The sequence below is a fragment of the Rhyacophila brunnea genome, unplaced genomic scaffold, assembly GCF_057557595.1.
Source record: "Rhyacophila brunnea isolate RB1 unplaced genomic scaffold, BYU_Rbru_1.0 scaffold_2, whole genome shotgun sequence".
Lineage (NCBI taxonomy): Eukaryota > Metazoa > Arthropoda > Insecta > Trichoptera > Rhyacophilidae > Rhyacophila > Rhyacophila brunnea.
In genome coordinates this window covers 17,352,466-17,375,255 of record NW_028232859.1, presented here as the reverse complement: position 1 = coordinate 17,375,255, position 22,790 = coordinate 17,352,466, and the positions used below count along the sequence as shown (strand labels likewise).

The 22,790-nt window shown below is 31.2% G+C and overlaps 1 protein-coding gene across 2 annotated transcripts in view; it reads left to right on the top strand.

Annotated features, from left to right (window-relative positions):
- Window positions 1–22,790, top strand: part of Oatp26F (Organic anion transporting polypeptide 26F) — a 79,185-nt gene that overhangs the window by 34,966 nt on the left and 21,429 nt on the right. For both annotated transcript variants that reach the window (XM_085946616.1, XM_085946617.1), the window contains exons 4-6: window positions 1,325–1,632; window positions 5,432–5,609; window positions 18,963–19,065. In XM_085946616.1, the coding sequence (XP_085802742.1) occupies window positions 1,325–1,632; window positions 5,432–5,609; window positions 18,963–19,065 (589 nt within the window). The remainder of the gene's footprint in view (window positions 1–1,324; window positions 1,633–5,431; window positions 5,610–18,962; window positions 19,066–22,790) is intronic.

The following is a 22,790-nucleotide window of genomic DNA, read 5'->3' as shown; positions in this document are numbered from 1 at the left end:
AAGTTAGCTACAAGACAATCTCGCAAATTTCCTATCATTGTTGCAGCCAGTCAGATGAAGCATTTTTTTTAAATATTCAAAATTTAGTTTAGTACGATCTATTTTTTCCTCTCAATATTTATTTGTTTTAGTGTTGATAAATTGTCATCTGAAAATGTGAGTTCGGCCAAGTTACTGTTTTTCATCGAACAATTGAAACTTCAGATGACGTATATTGTTGATTTACATACCAATCGTACGTTTATAACAAACCAAAATCTCTTCAGCGTTTTTGAAAATTCCATTTAATATATACCATAATATCATTGTTTTCAAATGAGTGTCATGACTCAAATAGTTGCTATTTAAAAGAACACAAATTGCAGCTTCAGCAAAAAGCTGATCGATGAAAATTTCATTCGGTAGGTCCTGTCATTTGTGAATCGGCTTAATGGTTTCAACATATTTCCCTATATATAATTATTGGTGTTTTTATATAAATTACATATAACTGTGTCTTTCGACTCTGTGACATGGCTTGTCCAATAAAGTCGGCCAGATTTATACGTGATAAAATACAGGGATCACTGTATAATTAATAGTATAATTAATACAGTCTGTGGCTGTATCTCCCTCGTCACGTGTCATCTTCACATGCACATCTGAAGATCGTTTTAATATCTTCCTATAAAATACATCCAGCGCTTAGTAATCTCTTTGAAGGCATAGCAGGTGATGGGATTCGTACATAAGTATGGTTATGATGAGAGTATTGTACATCATTATTTTAGTCTTTTATTGAGACGAATCTTTCGAAATGTATTTAGAAAACGCATTAGATTAGTATTTTAGGCAAATAGTCTTGAAAGGAGGTAGGCTATGGGTAACCAAAAAAGTACTAGGAAAGTCATACTTAAGTAAAATTAAACGAAAATATCGTCGACCAATTATTATTATTAACACATCAGAGTATTTCTTTTCAAATATATTGACTATTCAAATTTTATGATGTTACAAGCGCCTTAAAAAACGCCTTCTTTGCCCATACAATTTAAAATATTATTTTGACACAATCAGCGCATTTGTATTGATTTTGTGTATCTGAAGAATGCTGCGATAATTGTGAGATTTCAATATATTAAAATAGACTCTAAATATTCGCCTACTAGGGAGTTTTCTACAATGCGCTGCTTATTATCTAACTACGTGTTCTTCATTATACATATAACAGATAATTTTTTTTAAATCCTATATTTTCGAGTTCTTTGTGTTGATTGATATAATAATTATAAACTCTATAAAGCCTTTATAATACTCCATAATCTAAAACATTTTATATTTTCAGGAATGGTGGTGAATGGCTTCGTAAATGTAGTAATCACGACAATAGAGCGGCGATTTGGGCTTCGGTCTTCCCAGACGGGCCTCGTTGCTGGTGGATACGACCTGGCATCTTTTCTGTGCCTGGTGCCCGTGACTTACCTCGGAGGGCGTAAAGGAGCGAGGAAGCCCCGGTGGCTGGGCTGGGGGGCCGTCATCATGGGGCTCGGTTCGCTCGTCTTCGCCCTCCCTCATTTTGCAGTATCACAGTACAACGCGCCGAGCGGGGCCTCTACGCAGTGTCAACGGGTGGCCAATATTTCACAGTATGAGGTGAGTTGTATTAAGATTTATTACCTTACGCATATAATATAGATTAATATATTATAATATGTGTATATAAATTGAATAAAAGTTAAATATTAAGACAAAATTAAAACTGTATATGAACTAAGTAGGTGTTATGTTATACAAAGATGTAATAATAATGAAATAATACATGTTAAACTCTTCGATAGTATTAATTGTCAATACTTGGTGGAACGACATTGTATTGAACTAGAATCCTACTACTAAAAATACACAAAATTCAAGTAGATACACGTATTATTAGAATCGTGTAATAGTCCATTTACACGTGCATAGATTTACTGGCGGCAATACGTATTGTCACGACCATAACGATAAAATGCAAATGTAAACATGTATTATCGTGCGTGTTACAAGACTACATCCATGGATCAGAAAAGTTTAGCAGCTTATGAATATTCACGAGATAGTTGCAGCTTGCATGGCGTATGCGCATAAATGCGTATAAACTACACTGTGCATAGAATTTTGACGTTAGTCAAACCACCAGTGTCAAATAGCATCATACAATGACATCAGCGCGTCTCGCTTACGTCTGAAGAATGAGATTTTGTGAGACAGTCAGGACTTTTGCGTGTAAACAGTTATTATCGCGATAGTATAATTTTACGCTCACGATGGCCGAGTTGCTCGAGCATAATAATAATGTTGTGGCTTCCACGTTCGAATCCTGAGTCTGAAAATACACTTCATATTGTTTTTTCAATTTGTGTTTGAAGTCAGAGTATGGACGTAATTGGTTGAGCAAGTGGCTAACATCCATTTCTCGTACAAACTTAAATCTGTTAATACAATCCTATTAAGGTCGGATATGGGCAAAAGAAAAAAGAAATAATAATTTACACACTATTGGTGTCAGTACATCTATGTTCGAGTACAGGCGCTATAATACAACGAATGAAAATATTTCCATTTAATGGGAAAGACACGGAAGATTAGGCAGACTCGTAGATTTAACCAATATTGAACTGAAATTAAAACAGTTGATTAGTCTATATAATGGGCTATTGGAAGAAAGTTATTAGAAAGGATTCGGTTTAGTTAAGAGACGGGGGAAGGGGGTTGACTTATTTGGAAAGCGATTCCCAATAGATCAGATTGTCTTCCGCGACACTTTCATTTCAATTTTAATCAAACTCCAGGCCAATAATAGTTATTGCCAACGGAATGGTTACGATCAATTTAATATAATATAATTGGAAACAACAAACTACCACAAATGGTAATATAAATTATATTTAATTCTACATCTTGTTCTATTAGTCGATAATTATTTAGACGTAACAACTGAAATAACTATCGATTAATAAAACAACTTGTAGTATTTAATATACTTTATATTATCAGTTGTAAAATGGAATTCTACCAAGTAAATGCGAACTCAATTAACAAAATATCATTTTTTATATATGTAATCATCTATGATGAAATCTAGAATTATTAATATTAATACTATCGAAAGAGGGCACTTGATGGTATTTGAATTTAAATTCTAATGGATTTTAGTTTTGTATTATTCCATTTAAGTCATTTTTTTGCGACCTGGGTTTCGCCTTTCGGTATCTTCAGACACTATACGCATGCCTCAATGGTAAATACACACTGACTAAGTATAAAAAATACTACAAAGTATACTTTATCATTAATACTCAGTAGGTAATAATAAGTTAAGCGACAATTAACTGTATTCGTTGTCATCAGTGGGGATGTATCGTCGGTGAGTACCTACGCATCATACTGAAATTCATTTGAATCTACAATTTTATTATTACATTTCATTATGATACTACTACTTGAGATTAACGCATTAAACAAAATTTATTAAATATTGTTTAAAATATATTGAAATCGCTTCCTCCTTATTATAATTGGTGGAAATGATATTATAGAATAAGCTTCATTAGGTAGGTACACATATCGATATTTTTACAACGTTTTTATTAGCTCGTATTCTTATTTGTCCGGTGGTTGTTTGTCGAGTACACATCTTGCAATCGATTTTTAAATAACTTCCCGACTAGCTAGACATTTGAAACTTTTAGAATATATCAGAACACGATGTCAATGCATTCTTTTAATACTTTTAGCCATCTTTAAGCAGAATTGAATTCATTTTCAGTTAATTCTGTTTTGTATGAAAAGTTATTTCGGAAGAAATCCGTAATCCAATCCACTATTATTGGTTGCGAAGGAGGTGGTCCTAGCAACTAAATTATTAATATATACGAGCGTTACTATGGAAATCAAAATGACATTTCAGTATTCTATATTTTTGTTTGTTTGTTTGTTTTTTATTTACTTCATATCGAGTATAAGTTTGAGCATATTCGGCATAATAATTCAACAGAAAATTTAAAAACGTTGTATATAAAAAGTTATTTTTATCTTGTAATTTATTAATCGCTCTTAAACGTTCTTCTTTGGTCAATGCTATGCTTACTGGAAATTTTCCCCTCAATAATAAAATACTGAATTTTATGTTTGTTGGAATATCGCTTTATCTGTTCAAAGTATGCCAGTTTTTACATTCATTGGCTTTTTCCATCTTTGACACACCATTATAAATAAGAAAATCATAGGTACATATGCGATTCCAAAATATTGGTTAAAAAAATCCCATAATTTGATGAACGTACATATTTGTCAAATACTATTATTAGAGGTAGGTAGGTTTAAAGAATACATGAATTATGTAATTTTGAAATTGTGTTAATTCAGTCAATGTAAGTAAATTCAATTAAATTATACTGTTTGTTTTGTAGGTCGGCAGATGTAATAGATCGTATTATTATGCAATATTTGGAAAGAGAATATGTCATAGAGGAAAGAAGAAGATAAAATCCGTCAGACTTATTCATATTTTGTGAGTAACAAATGCCTTAGGTTGAGAATAACATTTTCTATTGTAAGCGATCGTCCACAAGTCGTGGAGGACGGTACGCGATGAGCCAAAGTTTGGTGCGAAATTGCCTCATCTGTCAGCGGTCGCTACTGCTGGGAAGAGAGACTATGGAGATTTTAAGTTACGCCCGTCCTCTATTTGTGCGGTTTTATGGGAAAACTTTCCGCCCTTATATCCCGCATACCCACTCATTCCCTTGTACTCGTATGTCCTCATAAGCGAGGATTTTTTATTAATTGGTTTAGTTTCGGCCACGATTAAAACATTACGGAATTTATTATACATGTAAAAATATTTGCAATTACCTACAGGATACCTTAACATTGTTGTACCAGAGATTTGGTTGGTCATTTAAAGCAATTTAAAGTTTCTTTAAATTAATATTTTTAAAACTCATCTCAATGTATTATCATAATATTATATTGAGTTGCGCAATACATTGATTTCTATATTTTATACAAGTTAAAAATATATGTCACAATTACTTTACTATATTATGTAAGTGATATACGTATACAATATAAATAATAAAAATATTATTTATTGTATTTATTCATGTACTTTTGAACTGATGGTTCTTGTTTCTATACCTATATGCTACTATTGGGTAACACTTAAGGTTCAGGGATAGAGGAAGATCACTCTTGAATATTTTTATTCAGACTTTTAAATAATTTTCCTCCATCCAGGTTTTGATTTAAGGACGTTTTATTTAAAAAAATATTCATCTATATACATATTTTTTAATCTACTTATTAGTTATATTTCAAAATATATCCTGTAACTTTGCAAATTATACAAGTAGATGTCTTTCTTTGGTAAAATATACTCAGACTTAATATTTTTATTTCTGTTTTATAGTCCGGTTGCAGTTCATCAGATGATTACCAGTCAGGAATGGGAGGGAGCTCTACAGGAGTTCTGATGGTGTTTTTGCTGGCGCAATTTCTTCACGGAGCTGGTGCATCTCCACTTTTCACCTTGGGTGTCACATACATCGACGAGAACGTCTCAAAAAAGATGTCTTCAGTATATCTTGGTATGTTTAATTATAATATACACGATTGTTTAATGCTATCTCGTATTTTGTAAAACCAATTAGATAGATTAAAGTTACTATTGATTGCTCAAATGTAGATGATTATCATTCACAGCGGTATTCTTTGAAACGCACGAGGCGTTCACTTCTTCAAACATCTTAAAAATGTGCATATTTTTCAGAATCTGGGTTTTTTAAGGGTAAAAAATCATTTTGATTCAACACTTCAACTGTATTTTTAACAATCAGTTTTGGTATAACAGAATAATTAAGTTTTAAATATGAGTGGGGATCGAAACATCTCATAAAATGGGAAACAAATTAATATATGAAATAAACATGCACACATAGTCCTGTTTATGTAAATTAATTGAATCTAATAAGACTAGCTTTACACAAAATAAATCTATAAATACGTTTTAAAACTAAAACAGTCCACCCGTGGTGTGTAGTCTATACATGCTGTAGATACTTCGCATCCCCAAAAGAAATCAATACAGTACATTATAATACTATTGTATGTGTATTTATTGTGCTATAGTATGCTCAATTTACATAAAACTTTTACTCTAAAGGCTCTATATTATTAATATTAAGTAGCTTTTACAAACATAGTAAAGCTACAACACCTCACATTAGTTGATCGGCTACCTGCCGAGATTAAATTAGTTACAAAACATGTAAGTAATAAAATGTAGCAAATAGTAGGTTATTATATATTATGTATTTTAACAGCATCCCTCTAAGAAAACATCACCGCACGCTACTGGCGTCTACGTACCTTAAACTGCCACATTATTATCGTCGTATATGAATGATTTAATTTAATTACTACGCATTTCAATAAGTTCCTAAGCATATCAATATTCAAGTATTTTTGTGAAAGAATTATGCTTTATGTAACCGTCTGATACACGATGATGATGGGATTGTTTTGGAACAGTAGCTACAATATTCTGACGCAAATGCGCGACCTTTTCCCGTGCATTGACGCTTGCTCGCCTTTGGTCTCGATTTGCAAAATAACTCACATGCTTTAGCGCGTGTCCCATAATGAAACGAGGATTCCTTAGCATTTTCATGTAAATATTTTACTTGCGGTATTTGTGTTTGTGGGTAGAGAGAGAGACTGACAAAATAAGTAGTTACTTCTTAGAGGGGTTTGTGGCCAAACTCATAACTGCGACATTTATTTAAGGAAAACTAAAATATACAATATGACGAGTATATTTGTACTGTTCATATTTTACATTGATTTAGTAAGTACAATAATAACATATATACCTTAGATGTTGGTACTTATAATTTAAAAAAAATTAAATCTTTATTCTTAAGCACAACATACCTAGTTATTTTTTAAATTTAAAATGCCATGTTGGAGGCCGTCTTATTGTTACTGCCTGCAATATTATTAAAATACACTGCATTAACACCTTGTATGATGAAGTTGTTTAGTTTCATAAAATAGCTTTATATTGAGGGAAATGAAGCTCGGTTTTATTTTAAAATCATATTCGACGTTTAGTCCATTTATGTATGTATTTTATATTAAATTGGTGTAAGTCAACAATGACCATGACGTGCACGTACTATACTCGTTCAACTGGAACTATAGACTAATATTATAATTATTACAGTGCCACAAACTTATCTGAATAATTGATAGGGGAGCTACAGTCGAAAACTACCCAATCAAGATTCGCAACTGGACTGAATCTGATCTTCGAATGACGTTTTCAATATGGTAGTTCGTAGTTCCATTTTTGACCGTTCATCAGATAAGTTTGTAGAACTGTACTGAATTTTTATTGTTACATTTCATCATTTATGCATGGGAGTGTTGCAAGCAGTAAAAATAATCAATTAATAAAAATGTATCGAACCTTCTTGAAGAATTGATATTTTTGTTGCAATCAGCCGTGACGCGGTATATGATTTCCGCGAACCAAAGCTAAATTGCAACCCACAAAATTGAAAGTGATATTGTAGAGTAAATTGAATAATGGCTGACGTCACCATCTAAAAGATGGTGGTATGAATTCGGTAAAGATGTTGAATTTGAGTGCATCTATATGATAAATCAACCTGTCAGTACACACTCCAACAAACAAATCACATAGTATTAATCCAGAAAAGCAATCAGGAAACGTCCATGCTGGAGCAGTTGATATTATGTATTTATGCGCAATTCTGTAATGTGTGTAACATTAACTTATTGACCACACTAACCCTTAACAACAACCCCAGCCACTTGTGGCATTACTCAGTGTATCAGTACGGCTTCCGAAGTACACTAAATCGCTACGAGTCCCCCCAAATTGCGAGTCCTTGCGCCCCAGTACGGAGCCCCATGTGCTACTGCCGGAAGGACTAAAAGCTTTCTGGGTTGATTGCACCCCACCGCCGACAATATTATGGAAGCTCGCAAGGGATCTGACTGACTGCTGTGGAGTGATACTGCTAGGGTTAAAATTTAAAAGCGGGCAGTCCGCAACTGTTTTAACCCTTTTATGAATCTTTTTTAAAAATATGACAGGTTGGTTTGTTTACATTTGCATAATATTAGTGGCATAATTGAGTTTCGAAAAAACTATCTTTTGCCTGCAATGACAGCGTGATATGACTTATCGCGTCTCATTTAATATTGTAAAATATGAATTTAATACAATAAGTAAGTATAGAAAATACTGACAATAACATGAAATAATAAAAAAATCAAAATTTTAAATTAGAAAGTTATTAGTTTTTAGCTAATTCTATCTATATGTAGGATTACAGTCTCACAATTTCTCACAAAAATCATTTTAAATCTAAAACAACGATAAACACATCATAAATACATAGATGAGATAATATTTCCTTGTGGTTGTATCTGTATCGGCTAAATATTTATGATATAATGTGGTCACATTTATATTAAATTCTGAATATTTATATAATGTTATCACAAAATCAACAGGGTTGTGTACTGAATTCTTCATTTATCGATACTCAGAGAATAGCTGAAAATGCCGTTGACAGTTTAAATACAAACATGCAGGGCAAGGGAAGTTAATATAAAGTAGTACTCGTAGATACAAGAGTTTTTAGAAATGATTGAAATGAGAAAAGATGCCATGTAAGTGAAACTATTTTATGATTTGATTTATATAATATATTTATTTATTTAGAAAAGAGTATTCTGACATTACAGCATTTGGCCAATGCGCCATAATACATAATAAATACAAATTATAAAAATGACTTAATTACAAATAACAACCAATATAACAAGAAAGTATGTGCTTATGTAGATATTAAAGTAAAATGAGAAATAGAATTATACATTTAACCTGTTTAACACGTCCACAAACATGATAATTATAGTTAATAAAAAATAAATCAACCTTTATGGTGCTATCAAATAAGTTAATCGCACGATACACGGCATCATGAAACATCACATCCGTCCAGCGACGGGGTATCATGAAGACCGTAGAGTTACGAGTGATATTGGTGGGAACATGAAAATTAATATTTTCCAGTATATACGGATTATAAATGAACCCACGAAGAAGTAAAAAGAAATGCTTTAAAAGAGAACTCTCACTCTTTTGAGTCACTTATGAGAAATATTATATATCATTTGACATTCTACTGTATGCTTCTCTATATGTGGGATTGGGTTTATTGAACTTATAATCAGATTTACAATACTAATATAATACGCGGATATGTACTTGATACAAAATACACATTTCGCAACGGGTGCCTACTTGAAATATTCGCAGTTCAAGTGTATTTATCTCGGTAAAGCTATCTCACCGTATATTGTGTTGTGGTCCTAGTGCTTCTATGGATGTGAATGGTTTTCTCTTACACGTTGGGAGAAGTGGTGTGTTTTCGACACGTGATGTTTGCCGAGGACACGTGCGGATTCTACGCCATCACAATGTCCGCACTCTGAGAAACCTGAGTGACTTGTTGTTTGCCAAGCCATTCCTCTTCCCAAAAGTCTCGCTTCTGTTTGCTTAGATGATGACTCATTCAGAATCCAATTGTTTGAGAGTATACAAGCTTTGCAATATTATATATTAGTAGGTACATGATATGGGTATCTACATAGTTTGTCAGGACAATAGTTTGCTGTAGATTGTTGATTTTTTTTATCAGTTTCTTTTTATTTACTGGTGGATTAAACTACCATGGTGGATGACCAGATGGACAAGAATTCTTTATTCATAAATTCTAACATTATTACTAGTATTCTAACATTTCGGCCTAGAATATTTTACCTAAGAATAGACGAACAAAAACAAAAAAATCTAAAATAAGCAATGGGTACCTGTCAATTTACTTTATAATATATACTTATGCTATAAACATGGACACAGTAGTGTAATTTAAACTTTGCGAAAAATTTCTACCGATAAACAACTACATTTCACTGCAGTTAATCCAATCAAGTAAAGACTGTGGGCTGCGCATGGAATTCGTCCAAAAAGACTGTTGATTTTTTTTAATCTACCTTATACACCAAGCAGTATCTTTAGCATTGTCATGTGACTGTAACTTGTAGTTTTCAACAATAACACCATGAAATATGAGGAAATTCCAAATATTTTCGATCATCCATCATGGTAAAAATTTTAAAGTAAAAAATGCAGATCGAGGCCTCTAAAAATAAATGTTTATGGCCTATTTTTTTTTTAAACAGCCCCGTAGATAATATAGGTTTGTTTCAATTTTTTTTCCACCTGTTTTAAGACGTGCTACAAATTTTGTACCACTATAAAAAATGTTTTCGTGCGTTTTAAAAAAATATAATTAGTGCGATAAATGAGTCTGTTGTTCACCACTGTTACTCAAATCTTGAAATCAAATAGACTAAACACAAACAATACTAACCATAGATAAATTATACGTATGACAGTTATCAGAAAAAAACAAAGCTATCAAACAATTCTAGCATTGCCGAGGCGCATGTTAAATGGTATTGTTATATTTTGAAAAGACCACTGCCTTTTGAGTTGGCGCTGCGAAAAGTGGTCTAAAGAAAACAGTCACCAAAACATACAAATCGATAGTTGTAAAAAACAAACGAAGATTGAAAACCTTTGTACTATTATAATTACTCTAAACGTTTACACTATATTGTACAACTTTAAATAGCTACTGTGTGATTGATCGTTCAATGTATTTTATAAAAAAGTAGTATTATTATTGTTAAAGTAGAATTTAAAAAAAAAGATAAATATGTGTATTATACAAGAAATGAAAATATTTATGATGAAATATAAAAATATATTTTTATTTCTTATAAAATGGAATTCTACCAAGTTAATGCTAACTCAATTAATGTGTATTATAATTTAGATTATTCTAAACAACTGCAAATACTTGTTTTTGAAAGTGAAATAATCTTCATTCTTATAAAATATATTATTAATGTTAATGAAAGAGGAATTCTCTCATGAAAAATGGTACTAGTTAATACAGCAGCATTGTATATTATTTTTGAACTTATAATTTAATTAGAATTAATACGTTTTTCTATAATCATACTAAATTATTAAAGAGGTCCAATATTTCCAGTTACATGGATTAATTTAGCAATATCGAATAGTTAAAGCTCGTAATGCTATGAAGAGCGGGTAGTCTAAATAATAGTTGTTAAACTGTCATTTGCTGGGATTAAGCGGAAAAGCGTACCAACCATGGAAATATAATATACAAGATAATATAATATATTAAACTTTTTTATGGTGACTTTTAAGCCAAAAGTTCTTCAAATTCTTTATGATATTATTTAATATAAGTATTTAACATTATACTTACAATTTATTTATTTAAATATATGGAAACATTCTATAAAATTTTAAAACACGGTTAAGAATTACATTCAAAAGATATTCGCGGGCAAGTAAGTTTGAATTGAAATTGATCCAGCCATGAGTAATTCCGATCGTTTGAGATAGAATTGGGTTTTATATTTGGGTAGAGGCAATATTTACTGGCGGGCGACTTTAAAAGATCATCCGAAATGAAATGTACCTTCTCCCTTCTTTTCACTTTATTTTTTCTTTCTGTCTTCTGTTTGTATCGCAACATTCTTACCCGGCGTTTAGTAGCTTTTTTGTTGGCATTTATTAAGCCCCAAAGGGAAAATAAACACCCCATGTCCATATTACATCGGGGCGCTATCTGGTAAGGTTATTCAGTGAAAAATCTTTTTGTATGCTAAGAAAGTAATATTTTCTCCCGTATGATTCGTAATGTTTATAGTTGTTCATACATAATTTTGAAAAACACTGAGAAAATATATTACACACCCGGCAGGAATCGAACCTGCATCTCTTGGGCTTATGTATGTTAGTTATTAATTAGAATGGTACATTATTAAATCTTGTGAATTATTCGTTGAACAAAAGAAATAGTTAATTAAAAGTTTACAAGTGTGTTTTTAAAAATATGATAACAGCCGGTCCACCCGAAATTGATCTAATTAAAGCACGCGACTGAGATGCAGTGCAGCTACAAAGTTTTTTTTAATATAGTGTAAGACAGGCTTAAACTTCAAGAAGGCTGTGATATTATACTATCCAGTATCAAAAATTGCAATGATCCGCCACCATCCATTGTAGTTTTCTAGTTAAATAAAAATATATTTTGGTGAGTACAATGAGGCGTTACATATTAAATAACAACACACATCTTTAACCATTGCTAAAAAATCCAATTACCCACTCGTCGTGAAAATGATAATTTTTTTGTCTTTTTTGGTACTTCTTCATTTCACTGATCGTAAAACTGTACTCCTACTGTGTAAAGAGCTTACTGTGCAACGGTAATGTAAAATTACGCCTCAGTTAAAAGCGCGGGAGTTCACATCTCATTCCTGCGATAGGCCGTAAGTGATGTAATTCCAATTGAGTGAAGAGATCAGACGGGCTTCCTCAAGGGTAATTTTAAAATTACTTTAAAGTAAACTGGTTAAAAAAATGAATAGGAAAAGTTAATGCTTCCTCTTCAAAATCTCTATGAAATCATATTAAATTAAAATTGAAAATTCACAACTCAATTCCTATGGTGCGATCGACGCTTTGGATATGCTTGGTGTAAGATTTAAAAATTTATTCGCATTATTATAAATGTTCGAGATGTACCCAATATACACTTATTTATCAGCCCGATTTGTTCTACTAATTACTAGACTGAAGTGTACGCCACCAAGCCAAATAAAAGGTGTACGAAGCGAGTGAAATTATTCAATATGTTAGTTTATCCAATAAATAATAAGTAACGGAGAGATATTACAGATTTCGTATTCTTATACAACACTGGATCTAAATCCCCTATGTGACCTCATCTACATAGGTGCCTGATAGTTGAATGTGATAGAATTTTCATCTTATCATTTAATACGTAGGGCTTAGGAAAACAATCGGGTTATCTCCATTATTTGTAGTATAATACGAGACAGTTCCGTCGAAATTCGTTTGCGTAAACTCATTTGAATGTTGTCTCGGTGACAGATGACTGCTTGCTCCACCTTCGCACACCATTTGTTATTCTGGCTGAATTAAAGCACACCTACCAGATGCTGTTCCTCCCCACTTTTGGGTTGCCTGACACTTTAATTCGAATTCTAATCTTATTTAAATTACTACTCAATTGTGTCGCTTGACACGGATAGAGGATAGTTTAAAATTACCATGTCTACGATGTTTGTCTTATCTCTGAGTTATCAACAATACAATATAAACGTTATATACACGTTAAACGTAAGTATAAGTAACTCATGAGGTTCTGCTATATATTTTATAATACTATATTAGATATGTTTCAAATAAACTTTCTAGGAGTAATTTAATCATTCATGTGATTGTATATTTTGTAGTACAGCATGGTCGCAGTTTTCTACCATTAGATATTTTTCCAAAAAGGAAAAGTGGTGGAAAAACCGGCGATTTTCATTGAAGCAAATGATATAGTCGATTCATCAGAAAATTTAAACAATGGCCTCCAAATAGTTCAAACCAGTCACAAAATTATAAAATTACAGGTCTTAACGAAATCTACGATGAGCGTGTTATACATTGTTTAGAGTCAGAAAATTAAGACATACATTGTAAATAGTATACAGGTACATACATTTTTGATGTGGATTCCGGATTTTTTTCTATATTGATTAATTTTGTACTTATGTACTTTTATTATCGTAATTCACGTATGTACTTATGTTCTGAAAGCTAAAAAGCTAAACACGAAATCTATAGGCCAATATATTATAGTGCTGTATGTATGCAATGTGATTTGTGAAACATGAAACTATTTACGAGAAAAAATGTAATTAAATACGATTAAATCATGTTCGTATTATTTATGCAAAATTGAAATAATAAATAATGGATTTTTTTGAAAAATTAAAATTCGTTTGTGATTTTTTATCGTATGGTGCCTCAAAATCAATTAGTGCGTCGGGTTTCTACCACTAATATTATATGTATGATCCATGCTTAGTATCCAAATAATTTATGTATGTACCGTCACCCCGTTTCTAACTCGTTTGTAAAGAAAAAATGACCATTTTAAATTATTGCCATCTGTTATTATAAATTTGTACCTATAATTTTGATGTCTCTTCAATAGATATAGACAATAATATAATTTATTTTCATCAATTATGAAACTAAAAGGTTTGCAATAAAATACATATATTTTTATTCAATATTCAAACATAATTAACAATACATGCACTTATGTCAATTTATTGATCATATAGATTTCCTTATTATAAATGTTTGCTAGATAGATATTGTCATATGTTACACAAAGTTTTAAAGTCCTGTGTCGTACAATATATGCAATCATCAAATTTTTCCGAGTGTACATTATTGAGATCTATATATCAAGTGTAAAGCTGATATTTTTCAAAAAAATGTGACAAAGCTAATGTAATGTAAAGGCACAAACAAATTTTACACAAGGATCTCATAAAAAATGAAAAAAAGGGCAGATATATCTTGCTTAGTAGTAAAAAAGTGTAGTTGTAAAGAACAGTAATTTCATGGGTGTACATGGAAATTCTAAATAACTCATACAATTTTAGATGAATATTAAATCTTTAGTCCTTTTCAGTGATACAAAATTTCTTACTATTTCAAAAAAACATTATTTCCTTTTTTATATAGTTATATACATTTATATTTAAAAAAAATCGATGTTTTTTAAAATAAATATAAAAAATATTAAAACGATGAATTAGTCAAAAATCTAAACGTTAAAAAATTGAAAACTTATAACTAAATTTTAATAATAAATATGACCATAAAATATAATGTAGTAATAAGATGGGACCCTGCAACAAATTCACATTTTATTACATTTTTATACAAGTTTATCTTTGATTCAAAAAAATAATCTTTTAATGTTTTCAGATACATATTTATTAATTAATACGGTTGAAATTGTTAATTATCAAAAAAAAACTCAAATTGCAAGCTTCGTATTTTTCCGCTAGGTTCTCTGTTGGCATAAGGATCCCCCTTAGGTGCCCTTTGGGTATCACTGTATGATGGCATTTGTCCAGTGGATGTTCACTTGCCAAGCGACATGTCCAGCCCATGAACATTTTATCTGTATAGTGACGTCTGTAATATCACGTACTCTTGTCTGGTTCCTTATCCATTGGTTTATTTTGTAATCTTTACGCGTTATGCTCAATATGCTCCTTTCCATCCCACGTTGGGCTACTCGTATTTTTAAATTTTTCTTACATTAAGAGTCCATGTTTCACATGCATACCTGACCGCTGGTAGCACACACCACTTAACGCTTAATACACAATAAAGAACTATTCAGGCGGCCAAATGCACTACGTGTCGGTTTGGTTCTGCGAGCAATCTTATTATACATAATTATTATCAAATCCACTAACTATTAAATAGTATGTATTATACTAAACAGGCCACACATATTATCACGGTTTACTGTGAGGGAATAAGTTTTTTGTGTGAATGTTTTTATTCTATTGAATTTATCACACGTCCGATTTAATTCAATGCATAGTTTATTGGTGTTTTCAAAAGAGAATAAATTATTATTCATAAAGGTAAGTATCAAAAGATTTTTTTATACTCACATTCTATCTAAGATATGTTCTCATTGAAAATATGTTTATGTTCTAGAAACTTTTTATGTACCTACAAACCTACATAAAAATGCTTTTAGTGGCATTCAAAATATTTTGATTGATGTAAACAAAAGTATTCATAAGTAAAGCGAAGAGTGTATGTTTTTCTTGAGTATACATATCATAGGATTGATATGTGGATATTTATGTAAAATGTTCATTAATAAAACTAAATTTTACGTTAATATAATAGTTTGTTATAGTACAAACGGTATGGGCCTTGGCCTCCTTAAGCAGAATCCTCCGCGGTGTTTCGTTTTCTTACTTGACTCATCGACCCACACCTATGGGCGGCAGGTTATATGAAAGTATGGTGAAGCAGGCTGATAATCAATTTGCGGCAAAATTAACGTTAACATTATTATATAATTATAAGGGTACGTGATAATGACCAAAGTAAGTCCTCCGTGACGCCCAGCATTTTTTTTTATCGCGTTGCTATTTCTCGTAAGTTGTCGGCTATTGTTGGCCTGCTTCATTCAGTTCTATGAGAATGCCAATTCGTCGCCCCTCTTTTTATTGAATACTTCTATGACCCACACCGATCGCAGGTTTTTATGGGCATGGCCAATCCACCAAATTCGTGATCGTTCCTTTTTAAATTAATGACTATTTTTATTCGTATTTTTCTACAGCAAAACAAAATAATATAGATATATTTAGTATATAGCCTTATTAAAAAAAACTACTTAAGTATGTTGTTCTCTTAAAGCTTTGCTAATACCTCTGAAAACTTGTCTAAATGGTTAAGTTTTTGATTTTTAATACCCACTGAGTTAGTTAATATTAAGTAAATATTTCTCATATACCAGTAATACTCGTAGAAAGGCTGTCCATTTTAATGCTGACGTGATTGGGCACTCGTGTGTATGGGCATTCAAGAGAACAGGTACTAATCTCGATGGCCGGCACTTATCGAGGCTTTGGTGATTGTCTGCGGGGCGGGGGTGAATGTCTAAGTGGAGACATGAATGGAAGATTTGTATGGCGGCCTCTCTCTAGACGGCCGCGAGCGTGAGCCTTCATCTACTTGAAAGCTTAAAAAACTGCCAAGCTCACACGTATGTGGGCATGATACACGAATATAATGCATGCGGGGGAAAATATTCAGTTTATTATATTTTGCAGAGTGGTTGAAGTTTTAGATACCGATCCATATTTTTATTATAAAAGTATCTAGGTAAGAATAGATTTCATTTATCCATTTTTTCATACACCTATAAGTCATATATAAAAAAATGTATCTAGATATAATAATTTTTCATTTCGTTGTAAGACTCAAAAGAAAGAGTTGTTAATATTACATATAGTTAGTAATACTAGTTTAAATACGATTTTCTTTCATTAGCATTTCATTAGCCATTTTCTTTTTAAGAGACATGCTTGTAATTGTTAGCCAGTCACCGAACCCAACGGGGTTCCACTCTGGAACAAATACAGATTGAAAAAAAATACTCCTTATTTTTTCACCACACGCGGGATTTAAACCCGGGGTCCGCGGTTAGAAAAATACGATGTTATAATTATCGTCTTTTATAAATATTTTTTTTGACATGTTCGATCCAAAGAATATCATACGGTCCTCCACGAGGACGAGATTGTATTCACAGATTTCTTTTTCTTCCAAGAAATGGATGTTAGCCACTTGCTCAGCCTATTAGGTTCATACTCTGGGTAGGTCAAGTACACAGTGAAAAAAACAACGTGTATTTTTTTTGCCAGACCTGGGATTTAAACCGGGGAGCCGTGACACCCTACCGCTTTGGCCTTCGTTACGGTCCCTCTTCATGAATGGCCAATTTAAGCCAATGTTCACAGTCGACGATTGCAAGACAATGGCTCTCGTCTATACGCTGGCTGGCATTAAATTCACGATTTTGCTGTGTCTATATATAAATATAATATATGTAAATATAATGATATTTTCTTTAGGAAAATAAGACAATTAGATGACCAACAAAATAAATATTTTATATCAATAAATTTCGCACTAATTTTTAGTTATATAATATGACTTATTTATTAGTTGAAAAACCATAAATTCTTCTTCCATTTTTATTATTGTGAGAACAATAATCATAGATATGACTTGAAATACTGGTTTCTAGATATTTGTTTTAATTTTGATAAGACAATTAGATGACCAACAAAATAAATATTTTATATCAATAAATTTCGCACTGCAATAATTTTTAGTTATATAATATGACTTATTTATTAGTTGAAAAACCATAAATTCTTCTTCCATTTTTATTATTGTGAGAACAATAATCATAGATATGACTTGAAATACTGGTTTCTAGATATTTGTTTTAATTTTGATAAAATCTAACATTTTTTACAAACACTGCGCGGCTGATCAATGCGCTATTTAAAAGTGCATAATAACATAAAATATATTAATATTAGGATTAGTTGAGCGTACAGTTATAAAAAAACATTGTTGTATTATGTATCTAAGTATACTGCCCTTCCAAGGAAGAAGGCAGTAGCTCGCAAAATTTGTGAAATTGAGTGATGAATACCATCCGTTAAATAATTTTGAAAGCTATGTGTTCCGTTCACTTTAAAATCAGTATTATCACTAAAATACCGTTAAAATCTTTAGTGAAAAAATGGACATCTGCTAAATTAATACAAATTTCTTAGCAAAAAGCCAGTAATTGCACCTATTTATTGCAGTTACTGCTTTTTTAATATTACTTTATTTGTATTTTAACATCCTATTAATTAAATTTATCACCGTTTTTTATTAATTCACAGTACTTAAGTTTGAAAAAAAAACACATTATATCATTTATCTCGAAAGTGTGTGAGAATCAGTTACTGCATTCTTCCTTAGAAGGGCAGTATAATGATATTCAATCATTAGCTTGCTTATATAAAGCAGCTATGATTAACTTAACTATTTCCACAAACTAGTATTTATTAGAACCATATTTATGATCATATTTTTACGACGATTTACACATAATCCAAGTATATTATATTTTGGGGAACATAGATTCATAATTATTAAAATTTTGTATACATTTAAAAAATATATTTCGGTGAATATTTTCTCCTATTTCGAGCGAAATATTCGTGCATAAGATTAATCTTTTCACACAAGATTCCCGATGAGGTTTTTATATTAAGTATCATATTTTAAATATAATAAAATGTTTTCATTGTTACAGGTATATTTTACACAATGTCAATAATTGGGCCAGCAGTGGGCTACGTGTTGGGTGGCCAACTTCTTCAGATCTACACTGATTTCTATTTCGTGGATCCCTCAGAGTGAGTAACTGTTTTATTCACATAGTAGATGGATAATTTTATCTTTATTTTTTAACACGAAAATAGTCTACGAGACTCAATTACAGTGGTGTAGTTAGTCAAATAGTAGAGTAGGTACCTAATATTAGTAGTGAAACAATCACATAACCACCACACCGAACATTTAGAATACAGACCTACAAATTTATCTGGAGACTGGCCAAAATAGAACTACGAACTACCATAGGACGCCATATTGAAAAACATCATCCGAATGTCAGATTTTGCCAGTTACGAGTCGTGATTGGGTAGTTTTCGACAGCCTGCAACAAACCAGGGCCTTCCACATAAGACTATGGTGGTCACCCAGATATCGTGGATGATTGAATAGTATGTAAACTAGCTGTAGGTATTTATATTTAGCCATATTTCAATAGATAATAAGAATTATGTATATAATAGGTATCAGAAAATTCCGTTATGATATTAAAACGTTAGTTTTTTGCGGACAAGTTTATATATTTATATATTTATAGTATATAAATAGGATTATCAGATTTGGTAAATACGAATACGAAACATTTTTAAACGGAGATATCTGTTGAATAAAAAAATGTAATTTATTCAAATAATTCAATACTTTATTTTACAAAATGGTGCAGTGAATTTTAATTATGGACGAATTTTTCATCTTTTAACGTTATTGCCACTTTTTGTGATTACCCTGAAAATATTTATTGATTCAAATATTATATTGTCGCTGCAATCTAAAACTATGAATTAAAAAAATACTTTATCTTATTCAGCAGAACTTCGTTTTATGAAAAAAAATATGTTGGAGGTCCTGCAATAGTAATATAAATTCGGAACGTGTAGCCATCCTGTGTAGAATTTATTTATAATATATAACAGAAAAAAACAATAATTTAAAGATCCCTAGTTAAGGACAACTTATCGGCGTAGATTTAACAACTGGATTTATTTTGTTTTGTTAAAATCACTCAAGCATCACACAAGTAAAATAGGAACAACTACACCTAATTCAAATTGAGATCATTATTATTTTCCTATGGACTGCATGTTTTCTATTAGTACAATTACATACAGTCGAACGTCGCGGCGACGTTGGTGTAGTGTCAACCATTACTCATATGGGTATGATTTTTCGTGCATCATATTTTTGTAATGCAACTACTACATACGACGTATAGTGAATGAGAGCTATTTACAGACTGAACATGTTTGACCTCATTCTTGGGGTCTACGGGCCTACGCCGTAGAGTGTAGATTTTAATCATTGGTTTTTTAAAAGCTTTCCATTTATGTTAAACAAAAGAACGTGTTAGCGCATGTTATATTTTGGAATCTGAAATGAATAGTTGTCTTAATTACTAAAATTTAAAATGACATTTTTAAATAACATACCTACTGAACAATCATCTGTAGAAGTTTTTAGTAATTTCGAATAACCAACTATGGAAAATTTAAGAAAGAATTGATTCAAATAACAAGGTTGGCAGCAATTTATTGATGGAATTTGAAAGATTTCAGATAGTGTAGTTATTAGTAATTATTTACAAGAATGTCAGAATAGTTTGATAGTTTAATCTTTATGGATAAAAGGACAGTGAAAGTTCGAATCACTCTCTGTTCATTTATTTTATGATTTTTATATCTAATACTCTTGTATGTTTCTGTATTTTGTCGTGTATAGTTTCTAATCTTGCATCTGGCAAAAATTGTTCGTTGTTTATCAATCGTGAATTAGAATAACAATCCAATGGGTTGGGTGAATGGCTAGATACTAAATAGTCCTCGTAAAAAGTCTGTTATTATAACCTTAATAGCGAGCGAATACGGCAGATAAAATTATATAACTATTATATTTTACGTTTTATTTACGGTTGCATTCTATTCAAATTACAATATCAAACCGTTAGTAATAATAAACTAATGTTTTTTGTTGAAATTCTATGAAGTTTCTTTTTCGTGCTCATTTATATATACTTATAGGTATTAATATAGATATTTTTTCTATAAAACTTCTGAATTTATGAATAATATTTCTCGCAGCGTGACGTGGCATTTCAAGTTTTCACATAATCTCGAAAGACCGCCGCGCCGTAACATGCGCCGTTTCTCACGGATTGAATGTGCAATGAGACGGTGAACGTATTCTTCCGCGGCTTTAAGGATTTAGTTAGTGTAGTGCACTCGATGGCGTTTTACATGGAGTAAGTATCCCCTCCCGACCCTCTCATCCCTCCGATCCTACGCGAGCCTCGAATCACACCATATCGCATGATAATCTCGATTTACACAGTGCGCATCGTGCTCATGCATTAAGCTAGCCTAATCAAATATTGTATGCTTTGTGAAATTTCAATACCTACATAGTGCCTCTTTAGTTTATTCCAATCGACAGTTTTTCGTCAATCCCATAGACTTTTTCAAATACCTGTCTATATAATATATACATCATTACTATTATACAATCTTATATAATATGTTGAAACATTTTCATTTAACTTTTATAATTCAGATTTTTGCATTTTTTCGTGGTTAACATGTATTTTGATCATAATCCTACATACAATTTTAAGTTCAACTGCATAAAAATATAAGCTATAGAGAGGAGATGAATCCGATAAACTTGGGTGAAAAGAATGGCTTATATTAACTGACAGCGTACAGTTTACAATAGACTCTATTAACTATCAATACTAATTTTCGAGAATTAAAATCAAGCTACTCAAGGTCCGAACACGTCATTGGGTATTTATTGCACTTTTTACTTTGATTTATCGTAATATGAAACCAAATAAAATGTTTATTACAAACATTTTAACTAATTTTCAACATTTATAACAGGTAATTTTATTTTTTATTTTATTTTATTTATTAAGGAAAACAAACAGTTACATATTGATTACAGAAATTTATAATATAATAATGAAAAGTTAATGCAACCAGCAAAGTTTCCATATATACATTATAATATAGTTAAGCCTAACAAGATAGAGAGTAAAATAACATAAATATAAAGAAATTACATGAGAAGATTACATAAGAAAAAATGAGAAAAATGATGAAGAATAATGAATAATTAAATAATATACAAAAGATAAAAAAGAAAAATAAAAAAGTAACATAAAAAATAAAAGAATTAATGTATATGTATAAGTAAATACATTATATATCTATTTATACAAATTTTTTGAGATAGCATGTTTAAATGAAACAGGTGAATTATTAAAAGGGTCAACGGTGGAGAAATACATATTATAATTTAAACAAGAGCGCCGAATAAAGGAGTTTTGTGCATAATTAGAACCGCTACGACTGATATGGTACAAAGTCTGGCTTCGTGTAAATCTTGATGGACAATGGAAACCCACCCTTTCGAGTAGGTTTGGCGAGTCAACAAAACCATTGATAATTTTAAAAAGAAAATATTGATCAGATATAGAACGTCGACTTTCCAAAGATGTTTAATGTTTCTCTGCGTTGCAGTGAACGCCTCGTTATAAGATCGTCAGAAGCCAGTTTAGTGCCAGGAGGGGGAGTCATTTTAGTGTTATAGTATACGCTTTATAACTTTTCACTTTTTAATACACTGACACACTACGTCCTCTTTGCCTGATTACTTCGCATTACATTAGATCAAATGATATTCACTTGTATTAATATATATAGTAATAAATAAATAAATAGATAATATATGTAAAAAAATAGTTTTAGAATAA